Source organism: Prionailurus bengalensis, chromosome F2 (genome assembly GCF_016509475.1).
Source record: "Prionailurus bengalensis isolate Pbe53 chromosome F2, Fcat_Pben_1.1_paternal_pri, whole genome shotgun sequence".
Classification (NCBI taxonomy): Eukaryota; Metazoa; Chordata; class Mammalia; order Carnivora; family Felidae; genus Prionailurus; species Prionailurus bengalensis.
Window position 1 is genome coordinate 23,213,512 of NC_057353.1, and position 26,612 is coordinate 23,240,123.

The following is a 26,612-nucleotide window of genomic DNA, read 5'->3' on the forward strand; positions in this document are numbered from 1 at the left end:
TTCAACTTTAAAATTTTTTATTGCAATCATGGATAACATCAAACATAGTACAATGCAGTTAATAAGTATTTTCTGAATAAATGAAAGAGTAAATGCTACATCCATTATATGCAGAAGTTTTATGGAGACTGTCTTCACTGCCTCACTGAATCTTAAACCTAACAGCCCTCAACCATACAGTTGCCTGTTGTTTCTTTTTAAAAAGTGCTTTTAGTCAATGTTTTGACTATCCATACTCCTCTCACTTCTCATGCCAAGGAGATATTTATCTTCTCAATTACTTGTACTCCATGCAGTATGTATAGAAAGATCATGGACTGAGCACTTCTTCATTCACATTGTTTTGAACAGAGCTTTCAATTTATTCATGTTAAAACACAATAAAGACTCAATGATTAAAACTGGTGCATGAACAAATTAGACAGATGAAGAGAAGAGAATAGAAAGTCCAGAATAAAACTAAATACACAATCCTGGGATGCCTAGGTGGCTCAGTCAGTTAAGCATCTGACTTTGGCTCAGTTCATGATCTCATGGTTCATGGGTTCAAGCCCCGTGTCAGGCTCTGATCTGACAGCTCAAAGCCTGGATCCTGCTTCTGTGTCTCCCTCTCTCTCAAAAATAAATAAACATAAAAATTTAAAAACAGAATCTTAGTATATAATAACAGTAAAGTTTCAATTCAGTGGGGATCAAAGTTGAAGTCATACTTGAGGTATAAATCCCAGATGGGTCAAAGATTGAAAGACAAAAAAAATAAAACTACGGAAGTTCCAGAAGATAACGTGAGAGTATTTTTTATAATCATACAGTGGCAAAGGCATTATTAACTCTGTTAAGATTACAAGTGCTATATAAGACTATAAAAGATAGGCCATTCAAATATACTAATGTATATACTAATAATGTATATACTAATAAATATACTGTGTATACATATACTCTCTTATCAAATAAGAAAGAATAAAAGACCAGCAATCTAACTTTAAAATGAGCAATAGACAGGCCTATGTCAGTGACATAAAGAGTACAGAAATGGCTCAGCAATATACAAAGATACAGTTGATCTCATTCACAATAGAAGTGTAAAATAAAACTACACTGAATACCATATTTCAATGATCAGATTGGCACAGATCCAGAAGTTTGACAGCACCTTGTGTTCCTAAAGCTGTGGGGAAACAGGAAATCTCATATACTGCTGGTAGGAATGTAAACTGTTAAATCTCTACTGAGTATAATCTGGCTACACCTATCAAAATTATATGTGTACATATTCTTTGACTCAGTAATTCCACTTGTAGCAATCTACCCAACAAATATACTAGCACACATGTAAAATGATATGTGTATGAGGCTTTACCCAGCAGGATAATTTATAATAGAAATATAATGTAAATAATCTAAATGCCCATAGGTTAGAAACGGGTCAAATAATAATAAAGGCCTATACATATCAATACGGAAGGCTCTTCAGGACATATGAAGTGAAAAGAGAAAATTGTAGAATAGTGTGTCTGGAATGCTAGGGGATAAAATAATACGTACTTGAATTTGCTTTTATATGTATAAAGATTCTGGAACAATACAAAAGAAACCAGCCAATCATAAGTTAACTTGTTTGGGGAACAGGGTAAAAACTGTGCTAATTAGGACAAAAGTAGGGGAAGACTTTTCACTTTTCTTAACATTATTTATTTTTAGTAAAAAGAAAAAAGAAAAATTAGATTAAGGATTTAATTGAATTTGAACTAAACTCCAACTAAGTTCATAGGTAAAAGGAAAATAAAAGGTAAAAGATTTTTTAAATGTCTATTTGGAGCAGTGGGGAGGACTAGATACTTTGAGGGGCTCTCAGGCTATCCCATTACAGAACACTAGTATTTCTGTAAATCTGAACTTACCCGTACCCTACAATACACAAATTTCACTCCCAGGTGTGTTCCTTGAAACTTACCCACGTGCACCAGGAGACAGGTTCAAAAATGTTCATAGGAATACTGTTTATAGCAATAAAATCCTGAAAATATCTCAGTGTAGCTCAATACATATACAATGGCTTAAATACTATGATGCAGGGGCGCCTGGGTGGCGCAGTCGGTTAAGCGTCCGACTTCAGCCAGGTCACGATCTCGCGGTCCGTGAGTTCGAGCCCCGCGTCAGGCTCTGGGCTGATGGCTCGGAGCCTGGAGCCTGTTTCCGATTCTGTGTCTCCCTCTCTCTCTGCCCCTCCCCCGTTCATGCTCTGTCTCTCTCTGTCCCAGAAATAAATAAAAATGTTGAAAAAAAAATTAAAAAAAAAAATACTATGATGCAACAAATTCATCTTATATTACAAGTGGGAGAAAAAAAAGCTTTAGAAAATACACAGTAATATTCTTTCTAAATCTTTGGATTAAACAATTAAATCTTTTGGATTTAAACAATTACTGCTAAGGATTCAAACTTATTTGGTAAACTATGAAATACAGGGTGAGGGTACTACATATAAAATCCAGAGAGTGTCACCCCTGTTGTGGAGACGCATGGGAGGCCAAGGGATATGAAAGAGGAGAATGTAACCATAATGATATTGGTAATGTTCTGATTCTTAAATTGAGTGGTGGGTTCACAAGTGTTTATTTTATTATCATCTTCATAAATGTGTTAAATACTTTATGGATCAAGTTGTATTTTTTCACTAAAGATGGTAACACACAAGTTTAACATTTCTTAGCAACTGTAATTCTGTACTGAATTCAGAAAACTCCATCTTTCTAGGCAAGCTGATGAATAAGTAATTTTGAGGATTAACCTTATTTTCTCCTTCTGCTTATTGTACAGTTCCTTTGATAACAGAGAAAATCAATTAAGTAGTTATTAATACTTCAATTTTTAACCTCTAGGTATTTTCATCTATATGTCATTACTATCCTCTCTTCCAGGTATGAAAATGCTAGATTTAGAAACCTTTCAATTCCCATAGATCTCTGAGAGTAAAGAGCATATATTTCAGATTTCTAGAACAAATTTCCAAAATGAAATTTCAATCAGACTTTAAAAAACTATATCTCTTCTTTCAAAAAAAGGTCATAAAAGGTTCTCCAAGGGACTTCAGTATGTAGATAACTGCTACCCTAGCTGTTTACTATACACTACGTGTTTAAATTCAGTCAGTTTGTACAACTCAGGCCAAAGTTTGTGAGTGTTTTAACCGTATATATATATTTTCTGGTTATAAAAACAGTATATGTTTATTATGGGAAAAAAAATCTCTGCTTTTCCATACCTTTTAGTTAAGCTTTAGAAAGAAATGTGCCTAATCTTTGTATTCTTCTGGTTTCAGAAAGTCTGTGCTAATTCACAATCCTACTAGCAGTATCTGAGCACCTGTTTCCTCAACATTTAGATTTATCATTCTTAAATCCTTGCCAATTTTTTTGTTTATTTATTTTGAGAGAGAGAGAAAGACCACGAGCAGGGAAGGGGCAGAGAGAGGGAGATAGAATCCCAAGCAGGCTCCACACGGTCAACACAGAGCCTGATGTGGGGCTCAAACTCACAAACCGTGAGATTATGACCCGAGCCAAAACCAAGAGTGGGACGCAAAATCAACTGAGCCACCCAGGCGCCCCCTCCTTGCCAATTTTTATGGATCAGAAATTACATGACATTTATTTTAATCTGCACTTTCCTGATTATGCAATTTAATATCTGTTCTTTTCAAATGCCTCCTTAAGTCTTTTGGCCATTTTTCTATTAGGATATTTACCTCTTACTTTATTATTATTAATCTCTATGTGTCCTTTGTGTATATTTGTCCTGTTGCTATATATGCTGATATTTATGCTGTTTATCATTTGCCTTTCATTTTCCTATGCTGCTTCATGAATTCATTTTTAGTTTTTATGTACCTAACTCCTTCTCTTTTTTCTTTATGCTTTCATCCTTTACTCTTAAAAAATACTCTCATACTACAATCAATAAATGCATCTTTAAATTGCTCATGTGGTTTCCTTTTTTAAAAAAACATGTATTTGAATCTTTTTTATGTAAAAATGAGTCAAACAAGTTTTTAAGTTCGTGGAAATTTAAATTCGTTCAATCTTTCCTGAGAACATTTCAGAAAAATATACTATCTTTGTTCATCTGATTAAAGAAACAGAAGCAAGCTTAATACTGCCTCTCTCCTCCTGAAATTCAATGGGCAAGACAAGAGAATCCCAATCCTAGTAATAAAAAGGGCTATAGCTTCTCACCACTCAGGCAAGTCCAACATAGCCACCAATGCAAAAGGAGGGGTGTATCTTTCTGGAACATTTGGATCTTCCTTCCTTGATTCAGGGGAGGAATAGCATTTCCACCTGCCGTTTCAACAGGTGCAACAGCAATGGCAATGAGGATGTGTCTGTCTTGTTGCCCCCAACTGCTCCAGTTAAATAGCCCTCTATTTATGGGATAGGACTTTGCTCAAAGATAATCATCCAGGGCACAAATAGCCCAACAATCTTTTAAAAGTAGATAGCTGCAAGTAGCTACACTCTTGGATTTCCAACATAGTATTTATGTCCAAATAAATAAGTAACCTGATCGCTTAGTTTAATATTTAAATCCAACCAGCTCCAACTAATTTAGTTGTCTCATTACAAAGTGGTTTGTTAGGGGAGACACAAAAGCAGATTGTTCAGGGTACTCTGCCATAACACTTAAAGAATCTATTAATCTGTTATCTTAAAAGTACAGCCCTCACCCATACCCACACAGAAAAGCAGAGGTTGTAAATACAGTATACAGCATATGGGAAACAAGCCTACAATCTATCTTAAGCCATATCACTGGGATGATGTAGCCTCCTGGTTTCAGGATGTAGATACAGAGTTTAATAATAAATGGATGGTACACAAAAGTGACCAAAAAATGGCAAGCCAACTGCAATACTGTAAAGGTCGATAAGAATTCTATCCCATCCCAAAAGTATTTGTCCTGGGTCATCTCTAATGAACCTAGAAGAGCCAGCATATTTCACAGGGGCTAAATAAAACTTTTTAAAAGGTTAACGGAAAAATATTTATGTGAAAAATGCCTCCAAATAATCTTTTAGTGGGTGGATTCAGCACATACCAGTGAATACCTTTGAGCTTAGTCCAATTTTGAATTAAGCTAGAATTCACCTTTAAGAAACAATGAACCTGTTTTTAAGTAAAACCCTGTATTAATAAGAAACATGGAATGTGAATACAAAATAAAAGATATTATCAACTGAACTGTATCTAAATATTTTACAAAGTTTTCCATGAGCTGTCAGTAGATCTTTAAAATCCATGATCTTTTTAAAAACCTGTTAGTCATTCATCTGTAAAAATCTATCTTTTTATGTGTATGCCAAGCATAAAATTGCCCCATGCTAAATTTAACACAAACCTCACATTACAAAGTTATGTGTTCTTGCACTTCAACATGACTATGACAGTGATTCAAAGGGTAAAAACACACTTAGAACAGTCTACCTTTTGCTGCAATTCAATACAATGAAGAAAGCCTGAGAAGTATGCAAAAATTAGGTCCATATTTTAAATCTGCAGGCAATCAAGCCAGGAGCCAGGCTACGCAATCACGATCACTTGCAAAACCATTTAAACTATTTTTTGTTGTAATTGTTAGCAGTTTCTTATGACTGTAATCTTAAAAAAAAAATATCTTCCACTTCAAAAATTAAATGCACATGTACATGAACTTTTTTTGTCTACTTATAGTTAGGTGTTAGCTCTGCCAGGTTAAAATTATCTTCTTTCTCCTTTCCAATTCTGCATTCCCTGCTTTTAATTTTTGTACACTATGGTTCCAAGTTAATTTCATAATATTTATCAAAATAATGCTTGGCTAAGTACAATTTGTAAAGTAATATAAAGTTTAATAAAGAAAACACTGTAAAGAGTCACTTTATGATACCATTCTGTTTTTTACAAAGTAATATGTTACCTTTTCAGATGTTATTCAAGAATAGTTACTCGTTTTACAAATGTTAGATCATTAAAGATACTCAGCATGATAAACTGGCATGCGCATTGAATTAGAAGATGTGAAAGGAGTTGTTCAAAGTCTGAAAATATGCCAGAGGGGCAGACAGCACTGACCACCTCAAATTCCTCTCTTCCCCCACATGTGCCATCCTAAGAGATGCCTGCTCTGACCTTTGCCTGCAAAACTCTTAACACAGGCATTCTTCAAGGGACAGAAACCACTCAGGGCAGAATTTCAAACTTAGGGAATTACGCAGAAAAGAATCTAACATGAATGTTACCGTTATATACAGATTTAAATTAATTTTCAGGTAACAGATTCATCACCTGAATGATCAATTGCTAAGAAACTAACTTTTTCCTAACGTATTTCAGAGGACGTGGGGCACTGCTGGAGAGCTCCAGCTATCAGGGAGTAAAACAGTTACATTTCAGAGTGGAGCTGCCCTCATCCTCAGTGGTAACCTGAGGCAGGGACCTGATCAGAGGGAAGGACCCTGATATTGGCTTTCTCACCTCTCGGAGTTTGGAAGGGCTAAGGGATCATATCCTTCTTTCAAATACTCAATTTGAACTACTGGAGACCGAAGAAAGTTCTAAAGTGTGAACGGTTTGGTTAAGTTTTACGCTGACTCCAAACAGCTTTATCACTTCTAACATTATGTCTAAAGCAAATCTTGTAGCATTCTTACACATTTCTGATCACTGAAACTCACTGGCCTCTTTGTGCCATCTCTTCCCCTACTTGCAAGTAAGTCCCAAAACCCCTTAGCACGTTTAAAAAAAATCAACAAACACATAAAATTAAGAGCCAAAATGTCACTGTTAAATGATGGAGTTTGCAGGTTATCTATAATGTGATTTCATGTTAAAACTATCAAGTTAATAACCATCCGACTTCCATATTCAAACGTATAGTGTTTATATTCTTTGAAAAAATATCTAGTGCCAAAAGTAACTATTCCAATACAAACTACAGATACACTGTTCATGAAAAACTTCTGACAGATAAAAAGTATAAGCGTGGAATTTTTGTTAAGCCTACATAGAATTATGTAATTTTTATTTAAAAAGGGAGGGAGAAGGCATAGAAGAAAATCAACAATCACTATGTGCTTACTAGGAAACAGACACCATGCTAAGTACTTTATATATAACCAAGATCAATTTAATGCTTACAATCCCGTACCAAATAATCATACACCTGTATATTCAAACATCAAAGGAATTAAACACAAACTTTCTGAGAGTCCTGAACTGATTTCCATTTTTTTTTCCCCCTTGGGCTATGTGCTAAGCCTATCACATTCATCATTCTTATATAGAGAGACCAAAGGCTCAGAGTCATATTAAATTATTTAAGTTATTCCCAGAAAGTAACTCATGAATACAATTACCTCACTGAAATATTCTTTTCAAGAGGCTCGTTTTGATGACCCAAGAATTCAATTCTCAGAAGTGTGCTTTGATAAAAGTTTGTTACTAATTTCATTATACATCAAGAGATAAGCTGTGAATATCAAAGAATACTGCTCATTATGACAATTTACATATTTAGGCTTAGTCAGCTTCCAGAAGTTGTAAGGAAGAGAAACAGAGTTAGAAAGGATATAAATTTGGCTTCACTGAGGACTTCATTTCATAGGGTCTTCACAGGCTGGCTATTTTGTTTTACCGATTTACAGTAAAATGGTCACATTAGGGAAAATAGATACTTTTTGGGAGAGGTGGGAAGAAGTTAAAGAAAGACAAATGAGCTTCCACAGCTTGATCACGTACCTTTGAAAAAAGAAATAAACTGGAGATTTTTACATGTTGACGACACTATAATTGGAATGAAATTGCTCACAATTTTATGTAAATTTAATAAAACATTAAAAATTCTAACAACTCAGTACAATGTGAAAAATGTTTATTACTACGTTAAATGAAAACACAGTACAAACTTCCATGTATATTATAATTATGTAAAAACGTGTGTGTACCTAAAAAGAACTGAAACATGAAACAGTTGATTTAGCGTATAACGGACTTAGAGATAACTGCTTTACTTTTTTGATTCTTTTATATTATAACAATGTTGCAATAAAAACAACTTAAAAATTAGATCATTACCATGTGGAGTAAATGGTACTATCTCTGCGGTGACTAAACCATGCTAAGAACTTCAGTGCTTATGTCTTCTGTCAGTTCCAGGAAAGCAAACACCACAACTTCCTTGTCTTCCATGTGACATCTCCGGCCCAAACAGATCCAATAAATACCCGGCGCCAGACTAATTACTGGACCAATGACGAACATCAAGTGTAGTTAACATGAAAGTGAAAACTTACTGTTATTTGTTGGTTCAGGAAACCCAGCCTTTGGACCACTCCATCCTTTGTTCTCCCCTGTCTGAAAGATTAAATCAATTGTTTAAATCCAGGGAAATAGATTTATTCAAAAAGAAAAAAGTTAACTGATCAACTAAAGCAAGGACAAAAGTCTCTCAAATAATTATTCTGCTTATTCTATCTCTGATGCGAGGACCATGGACACAAAAGTAACTAGTATGAACAGTATCATTTCTTCCTTTTCTATAGGAGAATCTATTCTTATGTCTCCTGCTTTTATCTGTTCATATAAATTTACAACTTAAGTAATCAAGAAAGCCCCATATTCAGTACATGTATCATATACAACATGGGCTCTATCTAGATGGTTAAAAAGTAAACAATTCTTATTCAAACAGTAAACAATAATAATCGTCACAAATACTGAAGTGACTAAAAGAGCTGCTTTATTGCTCCTGAGGTCAAATTAACAATAGAAATATTACTGTGTCTGTTCTGTAAAAGTTCTATGACTAGGGTCATGCAACATTGCTAATGACATACACAGAAAATTGAAAACTAAGTCCAAACTTTAAGTAAAACCTGTAATATCCTAACTCTGTCAAATGATTTGATCTCTGTTTCAGATAAAAATACATCCAGAGAAACTAAGATATTTTGAAGTAGTATTTTAGTCAAATTAAAAGTGTCTAACTGGCTATGTTCTCTTTGTGTGAAGCTGGTATTATTGATACAAAGTACTCGGGGTGGGGGAAGAGACATATTCTTATTATAATCAGCATTTTATATTTACATTATCAGATGCCAACATTCAAATGGATTAACTCCACATATAAGTACAAAATACAATTCTAGCAAATAGATTACCATTGTGGAAGGACAGAGGAGGAGTAAATGTTCGTAAATGCAGATGGATGTTGATGGAAGATCTGGGGAGACCCCAGTTCCACGTTCTCTGTGCTACACAATACGAGATCACTGAGAGACTTATAGTTTGAAGAAAGTGTAGTAAGGAATGAGTCACCCAAGGGAGGGGAAGAGCAGGCAGATTAAAAGAATGCAGATTCAGGCAGATGAGGGCTCAGCTGAAATTGGTAATAATAAATTTAGCATTTCATTCCTCCTTTTATTCTACTTATAACCAAGGTTAAGTATTAGATTATATTCCCTATGTCTAATTTTTTACCTTCAACTGAATCTCAAGCCTACTGTTCTTTGATTTCTACCCCAACACTCTAATAAAATTACTTTTGTAAGGTTTCTTCTTAAACATAACAGAATGAACAGAAGGAGTAATCTGTCTCTCCCCAAACATCTCTAAATTGACAACCCAATAGTCCATAAACTCTCTCTCCCTGTCTTCTGCCCACCTACCCCCCCAAACAGAATATGAAAGGAGTCAACAGCAGAAGAGAGAAGCCTACCAAAGTCTGGAAGCTGAAAAGCAGATACACAAGTTGTAACTGACCTAGCAGATGTGAATAGGCTAAAACTAGTCTGAAGAGTGAGAAGCCAACAAAGACCTTACAAAAAAGTAAACTGATTTGTGCCCCCAGGATCCCAGAAAGCCCCAGGAATTAGAAGCACACCTGGTATTTCTAAAGATGAATGTTGAAAGGACCTGAAAACAGGAAGACTGACTGGACGTCTTTCAAAGTGCTATGAAATCTCCAGGTCACCTCTTTGACCCCAAAAAGACAGATTTCTTAAGAGGGGTCCTCTTAGAAAAGGCTAAAACAGAGACTCTGAACACCTGGCACAGCTGTAGGTGGGAGTGATGGGCCACATTGCAAATGAGGAGATAGAGTCTATCTACACTTATCCTGGAAGAGAAGACCCCAGTGCCCTTCTTCATTTTGGCCTCAGAAGAAAAAGCCAGGCCTCTGACCTACAAGGAATGGCAGAATTAACACAGGGAACAGAATAAAACTTCCTAAAAAAGGTTAACATTTTTCAAAGTTCCCAGAGGCATGAAAGAAATATTATAACAACTAAACAAGAATAGGAGGTTATAAAAAGGAATATTCTGAGGATGAAGAAGAGCTCTAGGAGGTCAAAAATACAATAGCCAAAGTAAGCAATTTCAAAGAAGGACTGGAAGACACAGTTACAGAAATCTCCTAGAAAACAGAACAAAAGTAGGGAGAGATGGAAGGGAGGGGGGAAGGGAGGAAGGAAGGAAAGATCAGAAGATTATCCATACGACTAGCAGGCATCCCAGAAAGAAACAATAGCAACAATGGAAGGAAAGAAATTACCAAGGAAATAATATAATAAGAAATTTCCTACTTAAAGAATATTTATCTCTAGATTGAAATCCAAATGCAGTGGGGTTCAGGCCTCACTTCCCCTCCAGCCCCCTCCCCTGGTCCCCTATCCCTGGGGTCATTGGTTAAAAAAAAACAATAATAAAAGGGTTAAAAGAAATCCAAATGCCCAAGGTGATTTACCAAAGAATACACACATCAAGTCAATTATCCATGAATTTCAGAACCCCTGGGAAAAAAAAGTCAGAAAAGCCTAAAGAGGGGAAAAAAACATAAAAGTTTCATATATAGGCTGAAGAATCAGAAGGCTATGGAGTTTCAAGAGTAGTCCTGGGAGGCAGAAAACACTGGTGCAATGCCTTCAGGAATCCGTGAAAAAATTATTTCCAATTTACAATTATATCTCAGAAAAACTATGAATTAAGTGTGTGGGAAATAAAAGAGTTCAGACCTACAAGATCTCAAAAAATATTTACTTCTCAAGTATCTTCTATAGGGAATCTACTAAAGTATGTGCCCATCAAAATAACGAAGTAGATCAAGAACAAGAGAAACCATCCAGAAAACAGGCAACTCAACAAGGGAGAGAGGCAAAAAAATTTTCAAAATAATGGTGAAGAGAAGAACCAAAACAGTAGATCTGCAGCGGACCTATCAATCATCCCAAATTAGAAGAGGATAAAGAGCTCCAAGAAAGATTAAAAACAAAAAAAAAAAAAAAAAAAGAAAAAATTACATGATGTGTTTACTTGGCAGAGAGTCTTAAGAATAAGTTAGAAAGATGCAGAGAAGTATACATGTGGAATATGTGTATGAGAGTTAAGTCTTCATTTTTCATAGCAAGCACTCAGATACTATCTAAAAATGAAAAATTTAGAAATAGCAATATGAACAACCGACAACACAAAAATAATAGAACAAACAGCTGAAGCATGTGGTAAATGGTTGCCTCTGAAAAAGAGAGCCAGAAATGGCCAGTAGCAGGGCAGAACAGCATATTTCTGTTTATTATAAATCTTGAGCCCTTATACTATTAATCTTGAAAAAATCTTGACTTTTTATACATATATGAGTATTACTTTGACCAATATAATAATCAAATATAAAAAAGAGTGAAGGGGGCTCCCGGTGGCTCAGTCAGTTTAGCATCCTACTCTTGATTTCGGCTCAGGTCATGGGCTCTGTGCTGGGTGTGGAGCCTGCTTGAGATTCTCTTTCTCTCTCTCTTTCTCTCTCTCTCTCTCTCTCCCTCCCTCCCTCCCTCCCTCTCTTCCTCTGCCTGTCTCCCCCACTTACACTCTCTCTCTAACAAAAACAACAAAAAAATGAAGCATGTGTTAGTTACGTCTTGATGTAGAACAAACTCCAAGATATAAATGAAACCCCAATATATGAGTGGAAAAGAAAATCAAGATGTAAGAACAGTATACCTTGAAAAGGTGTAAAGAATGTTCCACTTTTCCTTAGAATGTAGAAACGTTATCAATGAGAAAGCACCAGGAAACATAAAAAGTCATAACTTGTCTTGAACCATCAGAGATCTGAGATTGTAAAGCACGTAAGTGAAGTGAATGTGTGTGACAAACCCCTCTGGGGAGAGGCAAGACTCACAAAGTGTTTCCACACTGGTGGAGCAAGGAAGGAAGAGATGAACGTTCTCAATGCAGGTGAGAAGAAAGTACATGAAATGCCAATAAATTCTAAAAGACTGAGTGTGGGCTAGCACAATAATTTAGAAAACCCAGGATCTTCTGGCAGAAGCTCTTTTCCATGGGCCTCTCCTGAACACTGAGGAAGACAATCAGAGGTACAACTGGAAACCAGAGAGAGCCTCACTCAGTGGAGCAGGTATGCAGCTGGTGAATGTCTGCCACTGAGAGGAAAGCATGGAACTTTACACACTTCTCTAGACTTTCCTTTTGTACAAAGCAAAAAGCTCAAGCCACTAGAGAAAAACAAATACCAACTGCCTCTGGGGTAGAGACAAGAAATTCTGTTGCCCCAGAGGCTTAGGCAAAGACTTGTTGCTTCTGGAAAAGGAGTAAAAGCAAAATTTACTTGCCCCTGGAAAAAAAGGAGTATAAAACACTCCTGAAAGCAAGGCCCTGCCCCAATATAAAGCATAGGTCTGAAAATGCTGACAAGGGGACAGGACATTCTCTTGCACCCAAGAGCACCCACAGATCCAAAGTCAAGTTTGGCCACCATGGGGAAGGAAGCAGAAACACTGATAAAAACCTCTGAGACCCAGGCACACAAAGTCTGACTGAGAATGAGGCTGGGCAAGAAAATCATGAACTATGTTCCCGTACCCACCGCATTCATAACCAAGTAATAAGCACCAACAGCTGACTGCAGAGTATACACAAAGCCCTCACCCCCTGGCACAGTGAAGAAGGACTGCTGAAATGTAAGGGCGGAGCAGAAACACTGAGGAAAAACCCACCCCCAAACCTCACCCCACACAAAGTACAGATACCAGTACTGAAGGAATTTGAAGTCAGTAGTGATGACAGCAGCAACAAAACTCAAAATGGGCTCAACTATGACAAGATGGATGCCACCCTCCACACTAACAGTCTGACAGAAGAGAGACGCCTATTTCTCAACATAAATACTAACTCAGCCTCCGTGATTTCTCAATACACAACATCCACCATTTATTAAAAAATTATGAGACATCCAAAATCACAAGAATAACCCATTGTCAGAAGATAAAGAAGTCAAGAAAACAGGACCCAGAGATGACCCAGATGCTAGAATGACAAGAAATAAACTTTACAATATCTATGACTAACAGGTTAGAAGATTTAACATAAAAGACAACATGCATAAACATATGGGAAATTTCAACAGAGAGATAGAAACTACAGAACAAAAGCAAATGGAAATCCTGGGGGTGAGACATGGATGAAAATGAATGTTGACGTCATTATTAACAGATGGATACAACTGAAGAAATAATCAGTAAAACTACAGATAAATCAATAGAAATTATTCAAACTGAAGCACAGGGGGAAAAAAAAGAGTGAAAAATTAAAAGGAACAAAAAATACTGGAGCTATAAAACAATACCAACAGTCTAACAAGTGTGTAACTGTAAATTCCACAGAAGAGAAGAAACAAAGAATAAGAAACATTTGAAATGATAATAGCTGAGAATTTGACAAAATAACTGAATTATAACAAAACGTAGATACCATGTTCAGAGACCACTAAGGCAGGAAAAATACAAAAAGGAGAATAAATGGATGAAGAAGAGGAAGAAAAGGAGGATGGAAGGAGGAAGGACAGGGGAGAAGATAGAAGGGTAAAGGAAAAAAGAAAAAAATCATATTTAGACACATCACAGTCAAACTGCTGAGAACTAATGAAAAAGGAAAATTTTGACAGCCTTCAAAGGGAAAAAAATATACGAGGAGGAAAGAGCAGGTAAGAATTACAGCAGAAATGACATCAAAAGCTACACGCATCAAAAGACAATGAAACAAGATCTTCATAAGTAAAGTTGTGCCCCTTATCCACAGGAGATGCATTCCAAGTTCCCTAGTGGATGCCTGATAATACGGATAGTAACAAATCCTATATATGTGATGTTATTTCCTATACATATGCACCTATGACAATGTTTAACTTATAAATTAGCCACAGTAAGAGATTAACAATAAAAATAATAATAAAATAGAACCATTATAATACTATAATAAGTTATGTGAATGTGGTCTTTCTCTCAAAATATGTTCTCATACAATACTATTTGTGCAATGATGTGAAATGATAAAATGCCTACATGATGAGATGAAGTGAGGTGAATGACTTAGGCATTCTAATGTGCAGTTAGGCACCTATTAACCTTCTGATGAGTTTCCAGACCTGCAGGTGACTGCAGGTGACTGAAACCATGGAAAGTGAAACCATAATTATAAGGGAGACTCCTTTAAGGAAATAAAGAGAAAAATCCAGAATCCTATATCCAGCCAAAAAAAAAAAAACTTGCAAAAATGAAGATGAAATAAGGACTTCTTCATCCAACAAAGGCTGAGAGAAATCATTGCCAGTAGACTTATTAATACAAGTAGTTGCAGAATAAGTTCTATAAGCAGGAGTATGATACCAGAAAGAAATCCACACAAATGAACATGTATTCATGAATATGGATTGACACAAATAAATGAAGCATACTGAAAATGGTAAAAATGAGGGTAAATATACAACGCTTTTTTCTCATTTTAACCACATAAAATGATGACTATATAAAGCATAATTAGTAATAATAAATAAACAATAAAAAATAAAGCTCAAAAAACTGTAAGCTTTATACTATATACAGAAGTAAAATGTATGACCACAATAGGAGGTCTTTGAAACATACACAGTGTAATCACAATTGGAGGTCATAGAGGCATACAGAAAAGTAAAATCTATGACCATATTAGTGGTCAAAAAGAAGAGTGTGAACAAAGAACAAATGGGTAAAGAGAAATAATTAGTAAGATTTAAATCCAACCATATCAATAACTATAATAAATGCAAATGTTCTAATTACCCTCAACTAAAAGACTGTCAAAATAGATTTTAGGGGCGCCTGGGTGGCGCAGTCGGTTAAGCGTCCGACTTCAGCCAGGTCACGATCTTGCGGTCTGTGAGTTCGAGCTCCACGTCAGGCTCTGGGCTGATGGCTCAGAGCCTGGAGCCTGTTTCCGATTCTGTGTCTCCCTCTCTCTCTGCCCCTCCCCCATTCATGCTCTGTCTCTCTCTGTCCCAAAAATAAATAAAAACGTTGAAAAAAAAATTTTTTTAAAAAATAGATTTTAAAAAGCAAGACCCAATTATATGTTTTCTAAAAGAAAGCAATTTATTTTTTATATGAAATTTATTGTCATATCGGTTTCCATACAACACCCAGTGCTCATTCCAAAAGATGCCCTCCTCAATACCCATCACCCACCCTCCCCTGCCTCCCACCCCCCATCAACCCTCAGTTTGTTCTCAGTTTTTAAGAGTCTCTTATGAAAAGAAAGCAATTTAAATGTAAAGACACAGGCCAAAATGATGGGAGGAAAATATTCCATGCAAACACTAATCAAAATAAAACTGGGATGGCTATTTAACATCAAGACAAAGCAGAATTCACAGGAAGGAGTATTATCAGGACTAAAGAGAAAAATCACATAGTAATAAAGGGGCCAAGTCATCAAAAAGACATAACAATGCCAAGTGTGTGTGTGTGTGTGTGTGTGTGTGTGTGTGTTAACAACAAAGTTTCAAAGTACACAAAACAAAATCGACAAAACTGAAAGAAATGGACATATCCAAATTTGTAACTGGAGACACTAACAATAAAAGAAGATGACAAAAAATCAAAAGTGATATATGACTTGAAAGAAGTCAAAAGGAAAGTTATAACATATCTTGAATTGAATGAAAATAAAAACTCATCTTGTCAAAATTTGTAGGACAGAACTAAATCAGTACATAAAGAGAAGTATACAGCATTAAATCTTATATGAGAAAAGAAGAAAGTTCTCAGATCCACAGTCTTAGCTTCTAATTTACAAAGCCAGAAAAAGAACAGAAAATCAAACCCAAAGCTAGTGAAGGAAGGATAAAATAAAGAGTAGAAATCAATAAAATTGAAAATAGAAAAATGGAGAAAATCAATGAAACAAAACCTGGTTGTTTGAAAAAGATAAAGGAGTGCCTGCATGGCTCAGTCAGTTAAGTGTCCAACTCCTGATTTCAGCTCAGGTCATGATCTCATGGTCACAAGATCAAAATCCGTATTGGGCTCCACACTGCACATGGAGTCTGCTTAAGATTCTCTCTCCCTCTCCCTCTGCCCTTATCCTACTCGTACTTTCTTTCTCTTATAAAAAAAAAAAGAAAAGAAAAGAAGAAAAAGAGAAGAGAAGGAAGAGAAGAGAGAAAAGAAAGAAAAGAATACAAATTAATAAGCTCCTAGCCATATTGATAAGGAGAAAAAGAAAACAAATTACCAATAGCAGGAATGAGAGAGGGAATATCACTACAGATGCTATAGCTATTAAAAGGATAACAAGGAAATGTTGTGAACAATTCTGTACCAATAAATTCAACAACTTAGATAAAACGGACAAATTGCTTGTAAGATTCAAACTGCCAAAGATCACTCAAGCAGAAGTAGATAGTCTGTATAGCCCTATATCTATTTTTTAAAACTCAATTTATAGTTAAAATCTTCCCACAGAGAAAACCTTCTCCAGATGGAAGATTACCCCACTGGTAAGTTCTACCCAAAAATTAAGGAAGAAAGATTATCAAACTCTTCCAAACTTACTATATGAGAAGCATTACCCTGATACTGATACTAAAACCAGACAAAGATATAACAACAAAAGAAAAATATAGATCATACATGCAGCCATAAAAATCTTTTAAAATATTAGCAAATCTATTCCACAAATATACAAAAACATAAGTAATACATCATGATCAAATGGGGTTTATGTCAATCAGGCAAGCTTAGTTCAACATTCAAAAAGCAATCAATGCCCATCCATCAGGATGGCTATTGGTTAAAAAACAAGACAAAACAAAAACAAACATCTACACACACACTGACACACACATGTATAAATGTTAGCAAGGACTTGGAGAAACTGGAACCCTGTACATCACTGGTGGGAATATAAAATGATACAGTCACTACTGAAAAGAATTTGGCTATTCCTCAAAATAGTAAATGTACAATTACCATTTGATCAAACAATTTCACTTCTAAGTACATGCTCAAAACAATGAAAGTAGAGACTTAAAACAGATACTTATACACCAATGTTCATGGCAGCATTACTCACAATAGCCTTAAGTTGAAAATAACCCAAAATGTCCATCAAAAGATGAATGGATAAACAAAACTTGATATATCCATACAACATAATATTATTCAGGCTTTAAAAGGAATGAAATTCTGGGGCGCCTGGGTGGCTCAGTCGGTTAAGCATCCAACTTCAGCTCAGGTCATGATCTCCCGGCTCGTGAGTTCAAGCCCCGCATCGGGCTCTGTGCTGACAGCTCAAAGCCTGAATCCTGCTTCAGATTCTGTGTCTCCCTCTCTCTGTGCCCCTCCCCCACCTCTCAAAAATAAATGAACAAAAATTTTTTTTAAAGGAATGAAATTCTGATAGATGCTACAACATGGATGAACCTTGAAAACATGCTAAATGAAATAAGCCTGACAAAAAGGGACAAATACAGTATGATTCCACTTACAGAAGGTTCCTAGAAAAGGTAAATTCATAGAGATAGAGAGTAGAACAGAGGTTACCAGGGGCTGAGTAGAGAGAAGAATGAGGAGTCAGTGTTTAATGGGGTACAGTTTCTCTTCGGGATGATGAAAATGTTCTGGAAGTAGATAGTGGTAATGGTTGCACAACATCGTGAATGTACTTAATGCCACCGAAATATTCACCTTAAATGCTTAAAATGGTAATTTTTAAATATTTTACATAAATTTTAAAAATCTGTCAGTGAAATTCACTGTAACAAACTAAACAGAAAAATTATATTACATATCAATAGATGCAGAGAAAGCACTGGGCAAAATTCAACATGCACTGATAATTAAAGAACAAAAAACAATCTTTCAATAAAGCAGGAATACAACGAAATATCACCTGATATAGAGTATCTATGAAGAAAACCTACAATCATCATGGTATTTATAATGGTGAAATCTGAATAATTTTCCTTTTAAAATGGGGAGCGAGGTAAGGATATCCGCTTTCCTATTCAACAAGCAACTACTTCTATTCAACGTTGTACCAGTTGTTCTATTCAGAGCAATAAAGCAAAACAAATAGATAAACATATACAGATTGGAAAGGAAGAAATAAAACCGTCTTTATTCATAGATGACACAATCATCAATGCAGAAAATCCCAATCTACAAAATAAACTATTACAATTTATAACTCAGTTTAGCTACGTCGTAGATTACAAGGTCAATATCTAAAACCCACTGTGTTTCTATATACTAGAAAAGAAGAACTGGAAATTGAAATTAAAAACCAATACCATTAATAACACATCCAAAAACATGAAGTACTTAGGGATAGACCTAACAGCTGTGTAAGATATTTCTATGAAAAAGTACAAAACATTGCTGTGGGATATTTCTAAAAAACTAAAAAAATGGGAGAGCTGGATCGTGTTCATGGACTGGAAGACTCAATATTAAGATATCAATTTGTGTGAAATTGATCTATATATTCAACGCAATTCCAAAGAAAACTTCCCCACTGGCTTTTTTTTTTCTTGGTAGAAATTGATTCTAAAATTTCTATGAAAATGCAAAAGCTCTAGAGTAGCCAAAATATTTTTTAAAAAACAGAACAAAGAAAGAGTTCATTATCTGATTTCAAACCTTACCTAAAAAGCTACAGTCCAAATACAGTTGTAATAGCTTCAGGATAGACATAGGGATTCATGGAACAGAACAGAGAATCTAGAAGCAGACCCACAAATATGTGGTTAACTGCTTTTCAGCAAAGGTCCTAAGGGAATTCTATGAAAACAGCATTAATCTTTAAAACAGTTGATGCTGAAACAATTGGATAACCTATGTGGAAAAGAAGGAAAGGAGAGGACAGGAAAGAAGAGAAGGAGAAGGCAGGGGAGTTCTTTATCTGATACAGGATTTGTGTCCAAAATATGTAAAGAACTGTTACAACTCAGTAAGAAAGCAAACTATCCAATTTTTAAAGAGACAAAACTTTGAACAGCCTTTTCAGGGAAGAGATATGAATGGAAAATAAATACATGATAGGATATTCAGCATTATCAGTTATTAGGGCAATGCAAATTAAATTCCAATGAGATAGCATTATATGCCTACTAGTATGATCAAAGCTATCAAAACCAACCATACCAAGAGCTGGAAAAGATGTGAAATAACTGGAGTCTCAAACACTCCGTTGGGAATACAAAATGGTAAAGCCTCTCTGGAAAACATCTTCACAGTTTCTTAACAAAGTTATAACATGTTCTTATTATACAACTATGTACATAAAGAATACACTAGAGAAATACACACATATAAAGACTCATACATGAATGTTTATAACCACTTAATCTATCATAGCCTCAAATTGGAAAGAGCCCAAATGTTGGTGAAGAATAAAACAGTAACAAACAATAAAAAAGAACAAACTAATGATAAATGCAACAACATGGATGAATCTCAGAATTATGAAGCTAGACACAAAAGCCTTCCTAATGTATGATCCAATTTGTATGACATTCAGGAAATGCAAAATTATAGGCAGAAATTAGATCAGTGCTTGCCAGGGCCTAAGGAGAGGGGAAGAGATTAACTACAAAAGGGAACTTTTATGGTGTAACAGAAATATTATAAATCTTAATTCTGGTGGTGGTTAAAGAATGTGTACACACATATAAAGACACCTATGTCAAAATTCACTGAACTGCACCTCAATAAATCTGAAATTTTTTATGAAGTGGGGACATATTAGTATATATGCATAGAATATCTCTACAAGGATATTTATTTCTATTTATCAAATCCCTATATAACATTCACTATATTTCAGACAGTATCCTAAATGCTGTACAAATATTAACTCATTGTGGGAGATGCTATTCAAAAGAGAGGTTAAGAGCCAAGGGTCTCAGGATAAAGTAAGACTACTTATTCTTTCGTGTTATTTGAATTCTTTCAGCCATGTACATATCTTGTTTATTTAAAAAAAAAAAAACTTTTAAAAAAAAACTCTCTTGCAGGTTTTTAAGTTGCTTCTCCACAATCACTGCAGATCTTTTATTGACAAATCAGTGTACTCAGTCCTTTCCTTTTTTGATCTCCCTGCAGCATATGACTGCTACCTATTTCTTAAAGTCATTCTCTTCCTTTTTACAGGTTTTCTTTCCTCCTCTGATTCCTGTATCCCCCATGCATATTATCTGCTACTGAAAGCATACCACTTACACTTCAGAAATACCTCTGGTATCTTTACCCTCTCTTTTCTACCACCACTGCCTGAGTCCAGACCCTCAGTTATCTTTTACCTGAACAGTTCTGCTAGCCTCCTAACTGGCCCCTCTGCCTTCAGTCTCCTGCTCAAACACATTCACTACGTTACTTACACGATTGTCTTTTGAAGACTGTAAACCGTATCGTGTCACTTTCATATTCAAATCTTAAGTTAATAATTCCTCAAGTTCTTTAACTCACATAAAAATAGTGGTCTCGGCTATTCCTGACTTTCCAGATTCATCTTCATGTTCTGTAGGTTCTAGAATACTATAATTTTTGTTATATGAGTAACGCTCCTTACTGTTAACACTTACAAGGTTAGTTTCTCGAGTGTAGGGACCAGGTTTCAGTCACCTTGTTATCTTTAGTTATAAGTGTTTGGCTTTTAGCTAGGTGCAATGGGAAATTTTATGTGTCAACTTGTCTGAACTTTGGTGCTTAGACATTTGATCAAACATTATTCTGGGTGCTCTGTGAGAGGGTGTTTTTTGGGGAAGGTTTACATTTAAATCACTGAACTTTGAGTAAAGTAGATTTCTCTCCATAATGTGGGTGGGCCTAATCAGTTGAAGAACTAACTAGAAGAAAAGGTTGACCTCCCCTGAAGCAAGAGGGTAATCTCCAGCAGAATGCCTTTGGATTCAAACTTAACTCCTGATTCGCTAGCCGGCTGACCTCTCCTTCAGACTGTGGACTAGCTAAGCCTCTATAATTCCATGGGCCAATTCCTTAAAACAAGTCTCTGTGAGTGATGTATGAATATGTGTGTATGTATACATACACACATACATTATATATACATACACACACATATACATCCTGTTGGTCTGTTTCTCTGGAGAACCCTGACCAATAATACAAAGGGTATATAAGAAATGTCTTTCAAATTAAAAAAATTAATGCTGACTTTTTGTTCTGTTTTATTTTCACTTAACATACAAATATATGCCTATGAGATTTATTTTGATGTATTTTTATAAATCACTCACTAGTTTTAAGTCAATATAAATGTGTTAAGTTAAAACAACATATACACAATATAAGAACTACAGAATCTTGAACACATGTTGGGTTTCATGTTACAAATACTTTTAAAAGAAGAAAAAGCATTGACTAGCCAGGTTATAAAAACAGAATTGAAATCTCTAGCGATACCACACAGACAAATAATTCTTAATCGCTGAAAATAATTGCCTAGGTATTCGCAGCTGTCTTAAAAAGAAAAGTATATCTCAATGTTTTTTAATAGATGATTTTGTTTTTACTCTGAATTTCAGAAACGTATTCCTGTAGAAATATCTCTAAAAAATAGAATCCTTACATGAGAAAATGTCATGGAAAAAAGTATATTGTTTTTGATAGAAATAATTATTAAGCTGGTTTTATGACTTTTCATTTATTAAAATATTAATAAAAACAATTTCTACATGTACAAAGATACAATGACAATACAAAATGAAATTAAGCCAGTTCCTGCCAAATTATCTGCCAAGGCCTGAATTTGGGGTTCTCTGCTTCTCTTGCAACAGAGGTAGGTGTTAATGATGTCATTAACTGCTGCAGAAGAAATAGGGGACCATGAACATAAGTCTTGGCAGAAAATAAACACCCTCTGAGTTTACTTTTAAATTTAAAGTAAATAGAAAAATTAGTTTATAGAGCGCCTGTCCAGTACAGTTCCTGCCCTAAAGGGATAACTCAGATCTTTATTTCTAGTGTTTGCAGCTGCATTCCAGAAATGAAGGCTAACAGTCTGTGTTCTTTAAAAAGCACAAATTAAAACTGTGGTTATCTGGCAAAAGCCACTAGTCAATAAGCTAAAAAATTATTCAACTGGTATTATATAAAATATTCAATGATACAAAAAATAAAAATATACACAATATTTAGTATATGCCAATTATAAGAATATAATATTTCATCTTAATATTAATATATAACAACCCATAAACAGATGTTACTTTCTACCTGAAGAATCTATCTTTAAAGATACAGAGTACTGACTTGAGGGGAAAAAAAAAAACTTTTGACTTCTACCTTTAATTAACACATTACTTAAGAGTCAAAAAAACAGTGGATTTGCTCATCGCTTTTGATATTCTGACAGGACAGGCATATGCACACGTAAATTTAACTCTTACCTTATCAAGTTGATCTTGAAGACTAGTGGATGCTTTATAACCAAGCTGTAACAGCATTGCTTCTGCAGCATTTTTTTTTGGCTATCTTTTTGTTAGGTCCTGTTCCAGTAGCAACTTCATTGCCTACTTTGACCTGGTAGGATTAAAGTAAGAAATGGATGGTAATTGCTTTGGTAAACAAGAACTCCTTAATACCCAAAAGCAATGTGTTATGCTCTCTAGCACTCACAAATGTAAAGTTCAGTCCAAATGAAAACAGCAGTTAAGCTAGTCTCCCAATTACATAAAATTATATACACAAGTGAAAATATATGTGGTGAAAAATATGACAATATGGTCCTCAAAACGGCAATGGGGGTTTATCCCAGGGAGACAGAATCTTAAATGACTTTTACTTCCATACATAGTTCTATGTTACTTGATTTTTTAAACAAAAATACTTCTATAAGCAGAAAAATAAAATTCACATTACAACAGAGTTTATGTTGGTTATGAGTACATTTAGCATTATCTAAGTTAATATACTAAAAGACTGAAAGTCATGGTGGTGCAATTCAAAACAATGTTTACATTGTATCCCAAGTTTACAAAGGTTTATATTAAATAGTTCCTGAGAAAAATTAATATACAAAGGTTAATTCAATATTGTGGTTAAGAACAAAGATTTCCAGGTCAGAACTGGGTATGAAAATTCACTTCTACTACTTCTTCACCGTATGAACTGATTCAAATTTGTCAACATCTCTAAGCCTCAGTTTTTTTTCATCAATAAAAGAACGGTAATACATCTATGTCACTGTATTGTTCTGAAAATTAAATAAGAAAATGTATGTAAACTACACTGTAGAATAAATCATAACTGGTCAATAAACAGCTTTTTATTATTAGAACTATTCCACAATTACCTTTTGCAAACCATTGATGTATACACACACACACACACACACACACACACACACGTATTTAAATATACATAAGCCATCTCATACCCACATATACATTTTCTGAATTGGGTAGAGCTTTTAATGATGCATGTGCCAAAAGCTAATGCAAATGTAAAAATTATAGTGGAAAGCAAAAAGGAAAAAATAAATAATTTTTTAAAAGTAAAGAAAGCAAGAAGTATATAGCATTACAAGGAGAAATAAAAAATACACAACTACAGTGGGATTTGTTTTTATACACTGGTCTCAACAAATGATCAAAGCAGCAAATAAGAAAGAAGATAAGCACAACTTTGGAAATGAAACAATTAAGTCTGAATAATCTATGGGCAGAGAAAAAATCCCAATAAAAACTAGAAAATATTTTAAATAAATAATAATGGAAATACAATACATCAAAACCTGAAGCATGCAGCTAAAGGATCTAGAAAAAAATATATAGCCATAAAAGCTTAGAGAAAGGCAGGAAAGTAATGACCTAAACATCCAGCTCAAAAAGTTATTAGAGCAAAACGAATCCAAAGAAAATGGAATAGAGACAAGGAGGGAAATTAAGGATAAAGAAAAAATACAATAGAGAAATTCAAAAAAAGCAAAAGTTGGTTCCCTGAAAAGACTAATAAAATGATAAACCAAAGTTAAGACTGATCAAGAAAAAGCAAGAGAAGACACAAATAAGAAGAAAATGGGAGATTACTATGGCTTCTGTAGAATTAAAAAATAATAAGGGATATTGAGTATTTTAGCTAAAAACTTTTGAATACTTAGAGATAAGTGTAAAAATTCCTGAACAATACAAATTACCAAAACTGGCACAGAATAAACCCAGAACTGTATAGCTCTATAACTACTAAAAGAAAAAAATTAAAACAATAATTAAAAACGTGTTCATGAAGAAAATTCCTGAGAGCTTCTCCAGCAAGTTCTACCTAATATTTAAGAAAGAATAATGCTCACCTTACAAAACTTCACATAATAAAAGAAAAAGAGAAATCAGTCCCCAATTATTCAATGAGGTATCAGTTTGTTTCTAAAACCCAACAGGAACAATTTAAGAAAGAAAATGTACAGACCAATTTCATTCCCAAGTATAACTGTTAAAGTTTAAACTGCATAATATAGTATATTGAACAAAGCAATATATAAAAAGAAAAATCATGATGAAGTTAGGTTTATTCCAGAAATGCAAGATTGGTCTAACATTCGAAATTCAAGTAAAATCAATCAGGGGAATCTGCTATATTAACAGATTGAGGAGACAAAACATATGGTCATCCTAACAAATTGAGCAAAAGCATGTGATAAAACTCACCATACACTCATAATAAAAACTCCTAGCAAACTAAGGAAAACAGGGAACTTACTTAATATGATATAGGGCATTCTGCAAAAAGTCTATAGCAAACTTCAACGAACATTATACTTACTGTTGAAATTTTGATATTAGAAACAAGACAAAGATGCCCTCTATTTTTACTAGTATTTAACATTTTACTACAAATCCTAGACAGAGCAATAAGACAAGAAAAAAACCATAGAATTAGAAGTATAAAAACAAATTGTCATTATTTGGATGTATGATATTTATATAGGAAATCCAAGAATATCTACAGCTAAATTATAAGACTTTATGAGAGTGTAAAGTTTTCAATGTATATTATAGTATACAAAAGCCAACCACATTTTTCTAATGTTTATTTATGTATTTATTTTTGAGAGAGTGAGAAAGCCTAAGTAGGAGGAGGGAAAAAGAGAGAGGGAGACACAGAATCTGAAGGAGGCTCCAGGCTCTGAGCTGTCAGCACAAAGCCTGATACGGGGCTCAAACCCACGAACTGTGACATCATGACCTGAGCCGAAGTCAGAAGCCTAACCGACTGAAACACCCAGGAGCCCTAAGCCAACTGCATTGTTATATCCCATCAACAATCAAGTAGAAAATTATTAAAAGATACCATTTACATTGAATGAAAATCAAATACCTATGATGTTTAAGAACTTTATATAAAAAAATAATAAGCACCGAGAAAAATTAAGATAAACCTAATAAATAGAGATACGCCATACTCATGTACTTAATACTCAATATGATATCAATTCTCTTCAAATTGACCTATAAGTTCAATGAATTACCATCAAAATCCCACACATGATTTTTACAATACTTGACAAGCTGACTCCAAAATTTACACGGAAATGCAAAGTACTAAGAACATTCAAGATCCTATTGAAGAGAAACAAGGTGGGGGGCATTATTCTTCTGGATGTCTACACTTATAAAGTCAACATGAGGGAAAAGACACATAAATTTGTCTGCATTAAAATAAATTACTTCTGGGGGTGTCTGGGTGGCTTAGTTGGTTAAGCATACAACTCTTGATTATGGCTCAGTTCATGATTTCACAGTTGTGAGATTAAGCCCAACATCGGGTCTGTGCTGATAGCACGGAGCCTGCTTGGGATTCTTTCTCTCTGCCTCTCCCCACACCCAAAATAGACAAACTTAAAAAAAAAATTACTTCTGTTCCTCAAAAGAACATCACTAAAATAGTGGGGGGGGGGGGGGGAAGTAAAGTCACAACACAAGAGGAGATATTTGAAAGGCCATGTAACTGAAAAAGACTTACATTCCAGAATATATAGTAGATTCCGATAAATCAATTTTTTTAAATAGTTATTTATTTATTCTTTAATATTTATTTATTTTTGAGAGAGAGTGAACAAGCACAAGTGGCAGGGGGGGCAGAGAGAGGAGACAGAAGATCCAAAGCAGGCCCTGCACTGACAGCAGAGAGACCTGTACGAGACTCAAAGTCACGGACCGTGAGATCATGACCTGAGCAGAAATTGGATGCTTAACCAACTGAGCCAGCCACCCAGGCACACCCAAATCAA

At 34.8% G+C, this 26,612-nt stretch overlaps 1 protein-coding gene across 1 annotated transcript in view; it reads right to left on the reverse strand.

Moving 5' to 3' along the window:
* STAU2 (staufen double-stranded RNA binding protein 2) overlaps nt 1-26,612 on the reverse strand; it is a 304,184-nt gene that overhangs the window by 149,365 nt on the left and 128,207 nt on the right. Inside the window, 3 exon segments of the mRNA XM_043601210.1 lie at nt 8,333-8,393; nt 22,774-22,851; nt 22,853-22,906. Coding sequence (XP_043457145.1) covers nt 8,333-8,393; nt 22,774-22,851; nt 22,853-22,906 — 193 coding nt within the window.